This window comes from Sus scrofa, chromosome 14, assembly GCF_054392235.1.
Source record: "Sus scrofa isolate SSC_HxYL_T2T_F1_AM1 chromosome 14, Sscrofa_HxYL_maternal_Yorkshire_Landrace_v2.0, whole genome shotgun sequence".
Classification (NCBI taxonomy): Eukaryota; Metazoa; Chordata; class Mammalia; order Artiodactyla; family Suidae; genus Sus; species Sus scrofa.
In genome coordinates, this window is record NC_139396.1 from 36,312,941 (window position 1) to 36,327,017 (window position 14,077).

Genomic DNA, 14,077 nt, shown 5'->3' on the forward strand with positions numbered 1-14,077 from the left:
TTAAATTTTGATGAAGTCTGGTTTATCAATTATTTTTGAATTTTATAGATTGTGTCTTTTGTGTCCTATTTAAGAAATTTTTGGGAGTTCCTGTTGTGGCACAGGGGAAATGAATCCGACTAGGAACCATGAGGTTTCGGGTTTGCTCACGTGGGTTAAAGGATCCATTGTTGCTGTGAGCTGTGGTATAGGTTGCAGATGCAGCCCTTATCTGGTGTGGCTTTGGCTCTGGCGTAGGCCGGCAGCAGCAGCTCCGATTAGACCCCTAGCCTGGGAACCTCCATATGCTGTGGGTGCAGCCCTAAAAGGTCAAAAGACAAAAAAAAAAAAAAAAAGAAAAAAGAAATTTTTGCCTGTATCCCAGATTGCTAAGATTTTATCTTATCTAGAAGTTTCATAGTTTAAACAATTAAATTTGTGTCTGTGACCCATTTCAAATTAATTTCTGTCTCTGATGTGTCGTAAGGATTGGCTCACTTTTTTTTTTTTTGCGTGTGGTAATCCAGTTGTTCTAGCATCATTTCAAAAAGATTATTCTTTCCCAAATGAATTGCTTGACAATTCATTATATTTTAAAATGATTATTTTTTAAAAGAGGGAGTTAATGTAACCTAAGGGATGAATGGCAATGTGCTAGGAGCCTAGCTGGAAAGATAGGACTTGGAAGAAGAATAGATGCTTATTCTTCTGAAGAAGAAAAGAGGAAAGGTATAGATACACTTTTAGGTATTTACCTGCTTACTGAGTGAGTAGGAAGGGACTAAGTGCAAAGGTAAGTGACTTAAAACCTTCTGACTTCTGTTTTTTCTGAACTAGAAAGCAAAGTTATCTGCTAAGAGTAGGTGGGCAGTGAGGTCAAATAGCATCCCAGATTGACTAGGATATATGAAAGGAATGACCTGACTTCTAAATTCAGCCTGCTGGCAGGATCAGGTGATGTTCTTCAGTGGCTTTCAGAAGCCCAGGAGTAGACATAGTTCTGTGGATGGCTTTCCTTCTGTGTAGTGTGATAGAAATAAAGAAAAGAAGAGGAAAGGAAAGAAAAGAAAAAACATTAGTGTTGTAGAAAAAACATTGTTTGATGTGATGTCTTCTGGGTCATAGATCTTATCCAGGGAGATGAAAGGTTAATGTTTGTTGTGGGTTAAATTGTGTCCCCCTGGATGATGTTGAAGTCCTAACCTCTTGTATGGAGGAGTGTGATCTTATTTGGAAATAGGGTCTCTGCAGATGATCGAGTTAATGAAGTCATTAGGGTGGGCCCTAATCCTTGTAAGAAGGGCAAGGTTGGACCTAGGCACAGACACCTACGGAGGGAAGACAACGCGAAGACGAGGAGGACACCATCTACAAGCCGTGGAGTGCCTGGGGCTGCGAGGAGCTAGGGGAGAGGCTGGGACAGATCCTTCCTTGAAAGCTCTCAGAAGGAAACAACCCTGAAGGCACTTGCCAAAACTGTGAGACAATACATTTCTGTCATTTAAGCCTTTGAGGCTTTATTACGGCAGCCCTAGGGAATTAATTCCATGCCCTAGAAGAAACTTTGGGTTTGGTGTGATGACATGTATATGTGATATATACATGCTTCATGCTGTCATGGAGCATGTGGTCAGGTGGAGGAAGCAAATATTAAGTCAAGAAAAACATAAACACACCAAAATAGGTTTCTGATATTTTGTCTGCTATCAGTGAAAAAAGGTCCTTTGAGAGAAATTAGCAAGGGAGAATATAATCTAGGTGGGAAGCATTCAGGAAAATGTACTCTGTGGAAAACGCTGAGAACATGGGTTGGAATAAATGTTAGGTGAAGCTTTCAGAATGGTGATGCGGATTCACATGCGGATGTGTGATTAGCCTGGGTACAAGCTTTGAGGTGGGCATGTTTGAAAAAAAATAAAGTCAGTAGGTTGGAGTACAGTGTGTGGGGGGACAAATGGGAGGAGTTGGCGTGGGAGTCAGGGTCCAGATCAGGGGGGCTTATCGTCTACATAAGCTGTCTCTGCTTTAGCCCAATAGGAAGACAGTGAAAGGTTTTACACATGGCAAATGCATGGTGCAACTTCAGTTTCCTAAAGGTCGTTTTGATGGCTACATGAGGGATGAATGATAAATACATAAAAATGCTATGGGAGACCAGTTAAGGGCATTTAATTAGTCAGTTGACAGATGGTGATGCCTCGAATTGCATGGTAGTCATGGAGGTGGAGAGGAGTAGATGGTGTGAGTTCTATGTTGGAGGCAGAATTGGTGAGATTTGATGATTGATTCAATGTCAGAGGTGGTGAGGGAAGGAAGGTGTCTGACCATGTCTGAGATTGTTCTGGAAATTGCATGGGGTGGTTACATGCTACTTGCCTGTTCCATGGTGTTCTGAGGTGGAGCTTCAGCTGATGCTAGAATAGCCCCGGGGGACCAGAGACTTCTAGGAAACAGCATCCTCCAGAGGGAGAGCCCAACAGTTCATCAGAACATGGAGGAGGAAGGTGTGGGGAGGATAGAAGGGTGAAGGAAGTGGGATTCTGGAGGGCACAGTGGAGCGAGTAGGGATGGAGGCCAAGGAAGTTGGCTGGAGAAGAGGAGATCAGAGCCAGATGAGGTGAAAGAATGGATGTCTGGCTGTACCTTGGCTCCAGGTAGGAAAGCGGTCCTTGGGAGTCTGAGCCTTAGTACACTCATGCTCCCTTGATCATTCCCCCAAACTCATGTCTTCCACACTTTCTGTATTGATTGATTGTTTGCTTTGCAGCTCTTCTGTGAGTCTTCCACAGATCTGTGATCTCAGTCACATTGTGGATTTCCTGAAGTTGAAAAGCACAAGGCCACAGAAGTGATAGATACATTTATTTTATTTTGTTTTATTAAAGTATACTTGATTTACAATCAAATTGTGCCAATTTCTGCTGTATAGCTAAGTGACCCAGTCATACATACATATATACATACACATTCCCTTTCTTGTATTATCTTCCATTATGTTCTGTCCCAAGAGACTGAATATAGTTCCCTGTGCTGTACAGCAGCACCTCACTGCTTATCTGTTCTAAATGTAATAGTTTGCATCTTCTAACCCCAAACTCCCTGTCCATCTACTCCCTTCCCCCTCCCCCTTAGCAACCGTAAGTCTGTTTAGAGATATATTTTATTGAGGTGAAAACATGAGGGATGGAGGGATGGAAGAACTAGTTCTTGTCCTGGCTCTTCCGTTCTCTAGTGAGGAGCCCTATCTCTACCATCTCTACTAGTTTCTCCCCCCACCCCCGACCCAGTGCCGTGGCATGTGGAAGTTCCCAGGGATTGGGCCTACACCACAACAGCGACCTAAATCACTGCAGTGACAATGCCAGATCATTAATCTGCTGTGCCACAAGGGAACTTTGACCATCTCTAGTTTTAAATGTCTTCTTCCTTTCTATGGGTCTAACAGCCCCATAAGTGTACATTCTACAAAGGACATTTCGCCGGAATTGCTTCATCTGGCCCCACAACAAGCCTCCATGATAGGTAGCACTGGTGGTGTACAACCTGTTTTCTAGGTCAGAGAACTCACGTTTGGAAAAAAAGCAAAGCAGGTGCCTCACAGAAAAGTCCAGATCAGAACTAGGTTGTCTGATTCTGAGTTCTATATTCTTTATATCATATGAGATAGAGGTTCTGTAAAGCTCAAAACACATTGTAAACAGTCAAGCACTCCTGACCTTCAGTACCTGAAAGTGAGAGTTCTCACACGAATTCTTTGTAGATCCCAAGTTGCCCAGCATGTTCTCAGTGGGGAGCTGTGATGCTCATGTGGATGGATTACAGGGCTCTGCTCGAGCTCTTTCGGAAGCTCTGTTTTCCCTAAATAGATTGTAGCTGCACTCTGTTGGGCTGGGACGTACCTTAATTCTTTTGTCTGCAGGAGTCATGTAAGTTGGGTTGCTGCCATTTATGATCTGTATGAATTTGGGAAAGTCATTTATTCCACCTGAGCTTCATGTGCTTTACTTTTAAAATGGGAGAATGATATCTGCCTGGGGTTTCTTTTTTGCAAGGTGAGATTGAAAACAACTTTTTTTTCCCCCATCTTTTTAGGGCTGCACCCTTAGCATATGGAAGTTCCCAGGCTAGGGTTCGAATTGGAGCTACAGCTGCCAGCCTAAGCCACAGCCATAGCAATGTCAGATATAAGCTGTGTCTGTGACTTACACCACAGCTCACGGCAATGCTGGATCCTTAACCCATTGAGGAGGGCCAGGGATAGATCCCACATCCTCATGGATTCTAGTCAGGTTCGTTAACCACTGGGCCACAATAGGAACTCCTGAAAACAACTATTGAAAACACTTTGCCAGCTATATAAGGGAGGCTTACAGTTCCCTGTACACTCTAGACATTAAAAAAAGTTTTATTTAATTATAGTTAATTTACAAGATTGTGATCAATTATGCTGTACCACAAAGTGACCCAGTCCCATACATATAGACATATCCATTCTCTTTCAGATTCTTCTCCCACATAGATTATCACAGACTACTGGGTAGAGTTCTCTGTGCTCTATAGCAGTTCCCTGCTACCCAATCATTCCATATACCTCAGTGTGTATATGCCAGTCCCAAACCCCTAATCTACCCCTCCACCTGTCCCTTTTGGTAACTATAAGTTTTTAAAAATATGTGAGTCTGTTTCTGTTCTGCAAATAAGTTATTTGTATCCTTTTTTTTTTTAAGATTCCACATATAGGTGATATCATATGATGTTTGTCTTTCACTGTCTGACTTCACTTAGTATGATAGTTTCTAGGTCTGTCCATGTTGCTGCAAATGGCATTATTTCATTCTTTTTTAATGGATGAGTAGTATTCCATTATATATATATATGTATCACATCTTCTTTATCCATTCCTCTGTTGATGGACATTCAGGTTGCTTCCATGTCTTGGCTATTGTAAATAGTGCTGCAGTGAACATTGGGGTACATATATCCTTTCGAATCTAGGCATTTGTTAAATGGATGTACACTGACAATGCGAAGAAGCTTACATAACATCCTTCGAGGCCATTAGGGCTGTTCCCACAGTGGGAATTCAGTTTGCAAGTGGCACTCAAGAAGTGTATTTTAATGGTGGGACATCATGTTCAAAGTCGGACCTTTAATTTATTGGACTGCTCAGTGGAGCAAGCAGATGTTCTTGTTCTTGAAAGGTTCACTGGTTCATGCAGGTCCCTATGTCTCAAGGGCTACATATAGAGTGACTGTCCCCTGCTCTCAGCCGTCTCTGTGCTGATTGGTTCAGCTATGAGGAGCTTACTCTTGGTCTTTGTGGTCCTTGTCTTGCTCTTCTATGTTCCACCAGGTAAAATGGAATCTCCTTCCTGTGAAGTCCATGATCACTTAAGGGAAAGAGGGTGTGAGGTCCTATAGGGGTGAGAGGGAAGCTGGACTTGGATGGAGGAAGTGGAAACAGAGATGTGAGCAGAGATGGAGTCGTTGGCTCCAGGGAATGGAGATAGGGTGCTAAGGGCCCATAAGAGTTTTAAAGAAGAAATTGGTTCTGGATTTTGGTCTGGGGAATCTGTGGAGGTTGGGGGGAAGGTTGGACGGATGGTATTGGCAGAAGTGGGGGCACAGTAAAAGCATGAGGCCTTTAGAGGACAGGTCAGATTTTGGGGTGGGAGGGGAGATGTTTCTTTAGGACTCTTAGGACTTGCCCTCCCAAGTCAGTTATCTGGATTATTTTTGCACACATTTAGAAACCAAGGCAAATTGGATGATGAGCAGAATCAACAAACAGAGCTAATTGTTCAAAAGTATTAGCTTAAAGCATGATGAGGTCGTATGGAACATAAGTTTGAGGGGTCAGAATTTATGTCTTCTGGACAGAAACCAGCAACTCGATACTACTGAGAAGGGTCCACTTAGGCCACTCAGGCGGAGCATCCCAAACTTTGCTTGCAGTTTGCCGAAGTCTGCAGAAGCTTTTACCCTTTGCCCCAGAGCTTCCTCCTCTCAAGTTATCCCATAAGGGCCAAAGGTGAAGCGTTCAAAAGATAGATGGAGGGTTGCACTGAGATTTCTGCTGCTGTTCCAGAGGGCAGGGTCTCTGGGCGTATGCTGTCTCCACTGGCCTCCTTTGTCCCCAGAGAGGTGCTCCAGGATGAATGGGCATGTGAAAGGCAAATTGCTTGCCAGTGGCCTTTGGTCCTACCACATTTGTTATCCTCACACCATGAAGCTCTGTGGGCCAACTGGGTGATGAGACTGCTAAGGCTTGACACACAAGAGTGGAGAATTCAGTGCACTCAGGGCCACCCTCATCCTTTTAAATTGTTTCCCTACCACTCCTCCTCAGCCCTTCAGCTGCCAGAAGCATTCATGTCTTAAAGTTAGGAAAATTCTGGCAATTGACTTAAATATGTCTTTCAGACCCTTTCACACTTGTTATCCCATAGGATGCTTTCAAGGACCCTGTGATGAGACCTCAGCAGGGAAGGGATAGACAGAAGGTAGTTCATGCAGGGCTAGAACCATGGGCTTCTGTAATTCTCTGTCAGGGATCCTTCCCTGCTTCAGGGACACTTTGATGATCTCAGACTTCCTTGCTGCCATCCTAAACCCTGGATGCCTCCTGGGTGCACTCTGAGGTCTAAATGTTTTTTCCATGGTAGATGGTCTCAAGTGAATCTGCTGGTTCCCGTTACGTGTCCCGACTTGATGAATGATTCATGTGAGTGGGAACCATGGGGATGAATGACTTACAGTGGAGTCTCTGGAAAATAAGAACAACAGAAAAAGGGGGAACACAGCCATAATATGACTGGGGTCTTTGGATCCTGTCCAATTTACCATTAAAAAGTTGCCAACTGTAGCCTTCAATCCAGTTTATCCATGGCTTTATGACCCTGCAAGCACTGTGCATTTACTTCTGTTTTTGTTGGCAGTTAGAAGTGGACAGAACATTTACATCAGAAGATTATTAAATACATGCTGGCGAATGAAAGGTGTTTGCAGGACCGTATGTAAAAAAAATGAAATATTTCATATTTTCTGTGGTCTTCATCAGCTGTGCTGCATTGACGCATCGAGTATGCCTGTACTGACTGGGAAATAGTTGTATCTGAGGCTTCTTCTGCCTTCCTCTGGGCACCTTCTCAAGATGTACCATCCCATTAAAACAATGGCTTTAACCTATCAATGTTTCCGCGTCTGCTGTGTTTTTCTCTTTATTTAGAGGTTTGCATTGTCTCTCTCATGGGAATAATCTCTTAGGAGTCGTTTTCTTTTTGTTAATGTATACCTATTGAAACCTTCCTAAAAACATTTTTTGAAAGTATACCATACAGTCAGAAGAGAGTACAGGTCATAAGCGAACATCTTAATGAATTTCGCAAATATAGCACATCCACGTAACCTGAACTCAGAGGAAAACGAAGAATGTTATATTATCCCAGTCACTACCAGTCACTGTGCCACAAAAGTCAATCTCTAACCTGACTCCTAATAGTGTAAGTCCTGGCGCCTGATTTTGAACTTTATATAAATGGAATCATACAGTAAGTCCTTCTAATCCCCATTATGACATTTATTCTTACTCTTTGATCTAATTGTAATTTATTCAGTGTTACATTAGGGAATAGACTGCAATTTATTTGAATACATTAATGTAGGTGGTCATTTGTGTAATTTTCAGTTTGAGGCTCTTTTAAATAGTGCTGTGATGAACATTCTTGGATGTGTTTTTTTGAGGCTTATATGCAAGCATTTCTGTGGTATATACCCAGGAATGGCATTGCCAGTTACAAACTATGCATAGAATCAGTAGATACTGCCAAATTGTTTTCCAAATTGACTGGACCATTTACACGTCCACCCACAATGTGTCTGAGAGTTCTTGTCGTATCACGTCCTTTTCCACAGCTAGTATTTTCTGCGCGCCTCCTCTGCCTCACTGCTCCAAGTCTGGGAGGTGTATAGTAATGGTACCAAGTGATTTAATTTGCATTTCACTGATGGCTAATGAAGCTGAGCTCCTCTTTGCTTGTTTATTGGCGATTTAGATATGCTTTTTGGGTGATGTACTGTTCAAGGGTTTCATCTATTTTTTTTCTGCTGGATTGTCTAACTTTTTCTACTTGGGAATCTCCTAAGGAACACTCATTATTGGACATTGGAAATTATTAATAAAGTAAAATTCGTATTAGAAATATTTAAGTTTAAGGATGGAGTATGTTGTAGTTTATGAGGCACAGTTACAGAAACTTTGTGCTGTTTAGTGTGGCCAGGCCAGAAAAATGTTTTAGTTCTAGGTATTATTAAATTTCATTAGCCTAAGTAAGATAAACCACTCAAGTTAATAATGATTCAACCTCCTCCTTTTTTGAGTAGGTTTTAGGAGGAATTAAATCAATGAGAGAGAAGAGGTGCTGCCACTCTGATGGGGAGAGGAAGAATAAATTTGCTCCCAATTAACAAACTCCTGGAAGGGAGCATTATCAGAGCTTGGAGCTGTAAACAAACATTGCTGTCATGGGTGAAGTTCCCAGCCTGTGCAGGTTACATCCTAAGAGGGAACTAGACTCTTTTAGCTCTTGTAAGAAAAGGACAAAGGTTGCCCAGCCAAGTCGTCTTTCAGTGTCATTAACATCATTTCTGCTGTCAGCTACATTCATCTTGAGTGTGTCCTGCTTAGGTGGGGAGAATAAATAGTACAGGTGGCACCTTCCTTATCTTCCGCAACCTATACACAGGGCCTTTTCTTCTTCTCCTCCTTCTCTTCCTCCTTCCCCTTCCCCTCTTCCCATTCCTCTTCTCCTCCTCCTTTTCATGTTTGCTCTTGTTTGCATATTTCATCTATATGTGTTTGTGCAATAGGCTGGACTTCATTTTTCTGACTTGACAGCCATCTGTGCTGTGTGAGTTTCCTCAGGCCTCTGAAGGATGACCTGTAGTCGTGCTGGGTCTTTCCTCCTTACCTTGTCTATCTCAGATCACACCTTTACTGCTGAGAGACCTTTGATGTGTCTCATGTTACCTCCCTGCCAGCTCTTTTCTTCTTTTCTTATTGGGAGTCTGCCATTGGAAATTTGACTAAAAGGTGGGATTTTCCCTTTATAGCTACCATTGGGGTTGTTGCTGTCCTGTTCATTCTGATGCCTCTCAGTATTTTGGGGAGCAAATGAAAGAGCTACCACATTCCCTGTAGACTTCACCGAGTCTGACTTGTGCGATGATCCATTCTGAGATAGGGTAAATACTACTGTTTTGTATATATTTTTTAATCCCCTAAGCATCAAATCAATGCTGCTCATGGTCTCAGGTCTCACAGAGTCTTTTTCTTTTGGTAGCTATGTTTTAAAATTAAATTTATTTAAATTAAAAAAAACCAGTTCACTCATTTCTCCCACCCTCCCTACCTCCAATCTCTTGCAACCACCAGTCTGTTCTCTGAATAAATTAGCTTGCTTTTTTTTTTTAAGATTGCACATATGAGAGATTATACAAGATTTGTCTTTCTCTATCTGACTTATTGTGCTTTGTATAATGCCCTGGAGGTCTCTCCATATCGTCACAAATGACAATATTTTGGTCTTTTTTATGCCAAACTAATATTTCATTATATATATATACACACATACACACCCATATATATATATATATACACACACACACACACATATATATACACACACACACACACCCATACACACACACACCCATACACACACACACACACACACACACACACATATATACATTTTCTTTATCCACTAATCCACTGGTGGATACTTAGGTTGTTTCTTTATCTTGGCAATTGTAAATAATGCTGCAGTAAACATGGCGGTACATATATATTTTTGAATTAGTGTTTTTGTTTTCTTCTGATTGGTGTTCAGAAGTGGAATTGCTGGAGCATTGTTCTACTGTTAATTTTTTCAGGAACCTCTATACTGTTTTCCTTAGTGGTTGTGCCAAGTTACATTCCCATTAATAGTTCTCAAGGGTTCCCTTTTCTCCACATCCTTGTCAGAACTTTTTATTTATTCTCTCTCTCTCTCTTTTTTTTTTTTTTTTTTTTTTTGGTTTTTAGGGCTAGGGGTCAAATTAGAGCCACAGCTGCCGGCCTATACCACAGCCACAGCAATGCAGGATCTGAGTCACATCTGCCACCTACACCACAGCTCACGGCAACGCTGGATCCTTAACCCACTGAGTGAGGCCAGGGATCGAACCTGCAATCTCACGGTTCCTAGTGGGATTCATTTCCGCTGTGCCATGATGGGAACTCCCTATTCTCTTTTTCATAGTAGTCATTTTAACAGATGTGAGGTGATATCTTGTGTTTTCTGATTTGCATTTCCTTGATGATTAATGACGCTGAGGTTATAATGGCTGTAGGCCATTTATGTGTCTTTTTGGAGAAAGGTCTACCCATGTAAAAATTGTGTTGTTTATTTTTTGCTTTTGAGTTGTATAAGTGATTTTTTTTTTCGTCTTTTGTCCCTTTTTTAGGGCCGCGTCCCTGGCATATGGAGGTTCCCAGGCTACGGGTCTAATTGGAGCTATCGCTGCCAGCCTATGCCAGAGCCACAGCAACACCAGATCCAAGCCGCGTCTGTGACTTACACCACAGCTCATGGCAATGCCGGATCCTTAACCCACTGAGTGAGGCCAGGGATCGAACCCGAAACCTCACGGGTTCCTAGTCAGATTGGATTCCGCTGCGCCACAATGGGAACTAAGTTCTTGATATGTTTTGGATATTAGCTCCTATCAGATAGAATTTGCAGTTATTTTCTCCTATTCAGTATATGTTCCCTCTTCATTTGTTGATGGTTTCCTTTGCTGTTCGAAAGCTTTTTAATTTTCTATAATAAAGAAGTCCTGGGGTTCCCATCGTGTCACAGGGGAAACGAATCTGACTAGTATCCATGAGGATGTGGGTTTGATCCCTGGCCTTGCTCAGTGGGTCAGTGATCCGGTGTTGCTGTGAGCTGTGGTTGTAGGTTGCAGACGTGGCTCAGATCCCCTGTTGCTGTAGTGGTTGTGTTGGTCTGTAGCTGTAGCTCCGATTCAGCTCCTAGCCTGGGAACTTCCATATGCCACAGGTGCAGCACTAAAAAGCAAAAAAAAAAAAAAAAAAAAAAAAAAAAAAGTCCCACTTGTTTATTTTTGCTTTGCTTTTGGTGTCAGATTCAAAAAGTCATGGCCAAGACCTATATCAAACAACTTACTGCCTATGTTTACTTCTAAGTTTTATGGTTTCAAGTCTTGCATTAAAGTCTTTAATCCATTTTGAGTTAATTATTATGTATGGGGTAAGGTAGCAGTTTAGCATTATTCTTTTGCATGTGGCTGTTTTTCCCAACACCATTAATTGAAGAGACCATCCTCTCCCTAGTGAACATTCTCAGCTCTGTTGTCATAAATTAATACACCTTGTATGTATGGCTTTATTTTTGGGCTTTATATTGTTTCATTGATCTGTGTTTCTTTTTGTGTGTGTCAGTACTATAATCTTTTAGTTACTATAGCTTTGTAATATAGTTTAAAACCTAGGAGTTTAATGCCTCCAACTTTGTTCTTTTTCTCTCAAGGTTGCTATTTAGGGTCTTTTATGGTTCCATATACATTTTAGGCTGGATTTCTTGGTCTAGAATATAGACATTTTAACAGTATTAATTCTTCTAAACCATAAGAACAGAATATATTTCCATTTATTTGTGTCTTCTTAAATCTCTTTCATATATCTTGTAGTTTTCAGGAGTTCCCTGGTGGCTCAGCTGGTTAAGGATCTGGCATTGTCACTATTTTGCTTGGTTACGGCTGTGATATGAATTCTATCCCTTCGTGGGGAACTGACTATTCTGTGGGCATGGCCAAAAAAATCTTGTAGTTTTCAATATTCAGGTCTTTCACCTCCTTAGCTAAGTTTATTCCTAGGCATTTTATTTTATTTATTTTATTTTATTTTATTATTTTATTTTATTTTATTTATTTTATTTTTGGTCTTTTTGCCATTTCTTGGGCTGCTCCTGCGGCATATGGAGGTTCCCAGGCTAGGGGTCCAATCGGATCTGTAGCTGCCAGCCTATGCCAGAGCCACAGCAACGCGGGATCTGAGCCACGTCTGCAACCTACACCATAGCTCACGGCAATGCCGGATCGTTAACCCACTGAGCAAGGCCAGGGATCGAACCCGCAACCTCATCTTTCCTAGTGGGATTCGTTAACCACTGCGCCACGATGGGAACTCATTTTATTTTTTTGATGCAACTATAAATGGTTTCTTTTTAGAGTTTCTCTTCCTGATAGTTGATTAGCAGTATAAAGATGCACAACAGACTTTTGTGTATTGATTTTGTCACTTGTAACTTTACTGAATTTCTTAGTTTTAACAGTTTTTTTGACAGACTCTTTGGAGTTTTCTATATATGCTATTATGTAAAACTGCAAAGAGTGGCAGTTTTACTTCTTCCCTCACAATTTGGATACTTTTTATTTCTTTTTCTTATATAATTACTCTGGCTAGTATTTTAAATATTATGTTGAGTGAAAGTGGTAAGTGTGGGCGTCCTTTTGTCTTGTTTCTGATCTTAGAGGAAAAACCTTTAGGTTTTTACCATTGAGTATAATGTTAGTTGTGAACTTGTCATAATGGCATTTATTATGTTGAGGTATGTTCCCTTTGTACCCAGTTTATTGAGAGGTGTTTTTTTTTTAAATCATAAATGGATGTTGAATTTCATCAAATGCTTTTTCTGCATCTATTGAGATGACCATATGATTCCCTTTTGAAAACATCATTTACTGCTGTTTCCTGAAATATCTTTCTGCATAGGACTTGGGCAGATATTAATGTGGTATGGAAGGAAAGGAAATACCATTCTATTGAATCTACCTCCCTCTCTCCTTTCAAGAATCTTTACAAAACTTTTTGCCCTTTCGTCCCTTTCTCTACACACATCTGAACTTATGCTAATAGGTTCAGGCCAATATCAGCCCTCCAACTCTGCATGAAGAACTTATTTCTATAGATGTAAAAAAATACATCAACCAATCCATCTAAATTTTTGGATGCATTTCAAAGTAAGTTACGAACATTGGTACACTTGTCCTTAAGAATTTAGAATGACATCATTAATTAGAGTTCAATAGGTTTTTGTTTTGTTTTGTTTTTTTAAGGGTCGCATCTGCGGCATATGGAAGTTCCCAGGCTAGGGGTCGAATCATAGCTGCCAGCCTGTGCCACAGCAACAGCAACACGGGATCCAAGCTGCATCTGTGACCTACACCACAGCTAATGGCAATGCCAGATCCTTTCTCCACCGAGCAAGGCCAGAGATCACACCCATGTCCTCATGGATGCTAGTCAGGTTCGTTAACTGCTGAGCCACAGTGGGAACTCCCAATAGATTCTTTTTATATTAAAAATTTTATGTACACTGCAATGCACAGATCTTAAATGTGCCGTTCAGAGAGCTTTGACAAACATATACAACCATGTAATCTGAACCTTATCAAGCCATCAAACATTTATATCATCCAGAAAGTTCCTTCATGTGTTTTTCCAGTTGATATTTGCCACCAACTTTCTATTTCCTATTTATTTATTTGTTTGTTTGTTTATTTATTTATTTATTTATCTTTTTAGGGTCACACCCATGGCATATGGAAGTTCCTAGGCTGGGGGTTGAATCAGCCACAACAAAACAGGATCTGAGCTGCACACGAGACCTATGCCCCAACTTGCATCAACACTAGATCATTAACTTACTGAGCGAGGCCAGAGATGGAACCCTCATCCTAAAGGATACTAGTTGGGTTTGTTTCCACTGTGCCATGATGGGGACTCTAAAGTCTTAAATTTATATAGTGATAATTATGCAACTTGTTTTTTTTGTTGTTGTTGTTCATTTAAAAATTCTACACTCTTTGCATTTCCATATCAGTTTTAGAGTCAATTTGTCAGTTTCTACAAAAACTCTGCTGGGACTATGATGGGATTGCATTGAATCTACAGGTCTTTTAGAAAGAATTGAACCTTAATAATATCGAGCCTTCCAATTAATGTTCAGCATAGTGTATCTGTTGATTTAGGTCT

At 41.0% G+C, this 14,077-nt stretch overlaps 2 protein-coding genes across 3 annotated transcripts in view; both read left to right on the top strand.

Annotated features, from left to right (window-relative positions):
• The window catches only part of GLRA3 (glycine receptor alpha 3), a 488,702-nt gene that overhangs the window by 18,179 nt on the left and 456,446 nt on the right, over positions 1-14,077 (top strand). The window lies entirely within an intron of this gene.
• Positions 5,253-7,165, top strand: DEFB135 (defensin beta 135). Its single transcript, XM_021074191.2, has 2 exons — positions 5,253-5,332; positions 6,918-7,165. The coding sequence occupies exons 1-2, from the start codon at positions 5,275-5,277 to the stop codon at positions 7,085-7,087; spliced, it is 228 nt and encodes a 75-aa protein (XP_020929850.1). The 5' UTR covers positions 5,253-5,274; the 3' UTR covers positions 7,088-7,165.

Bases quoted from the DNA above. Each gene is read 5' to 3' on its own strand.
- DEFB135 (XM_021074191.2), top strand. From the start codon at position 5,275: ATGAGGAGCTTACTCTTGGTCTTTGTGGTCCTTGTCTTGCTCTTCTAT. The intron at 5,333-6,917 runs GTAAAATGGAAT...TTTTGTTGGCAG, and splicing joins GCTCTTCTATGTTCCACCAG to TTAGAAGTGGACAGAACATT.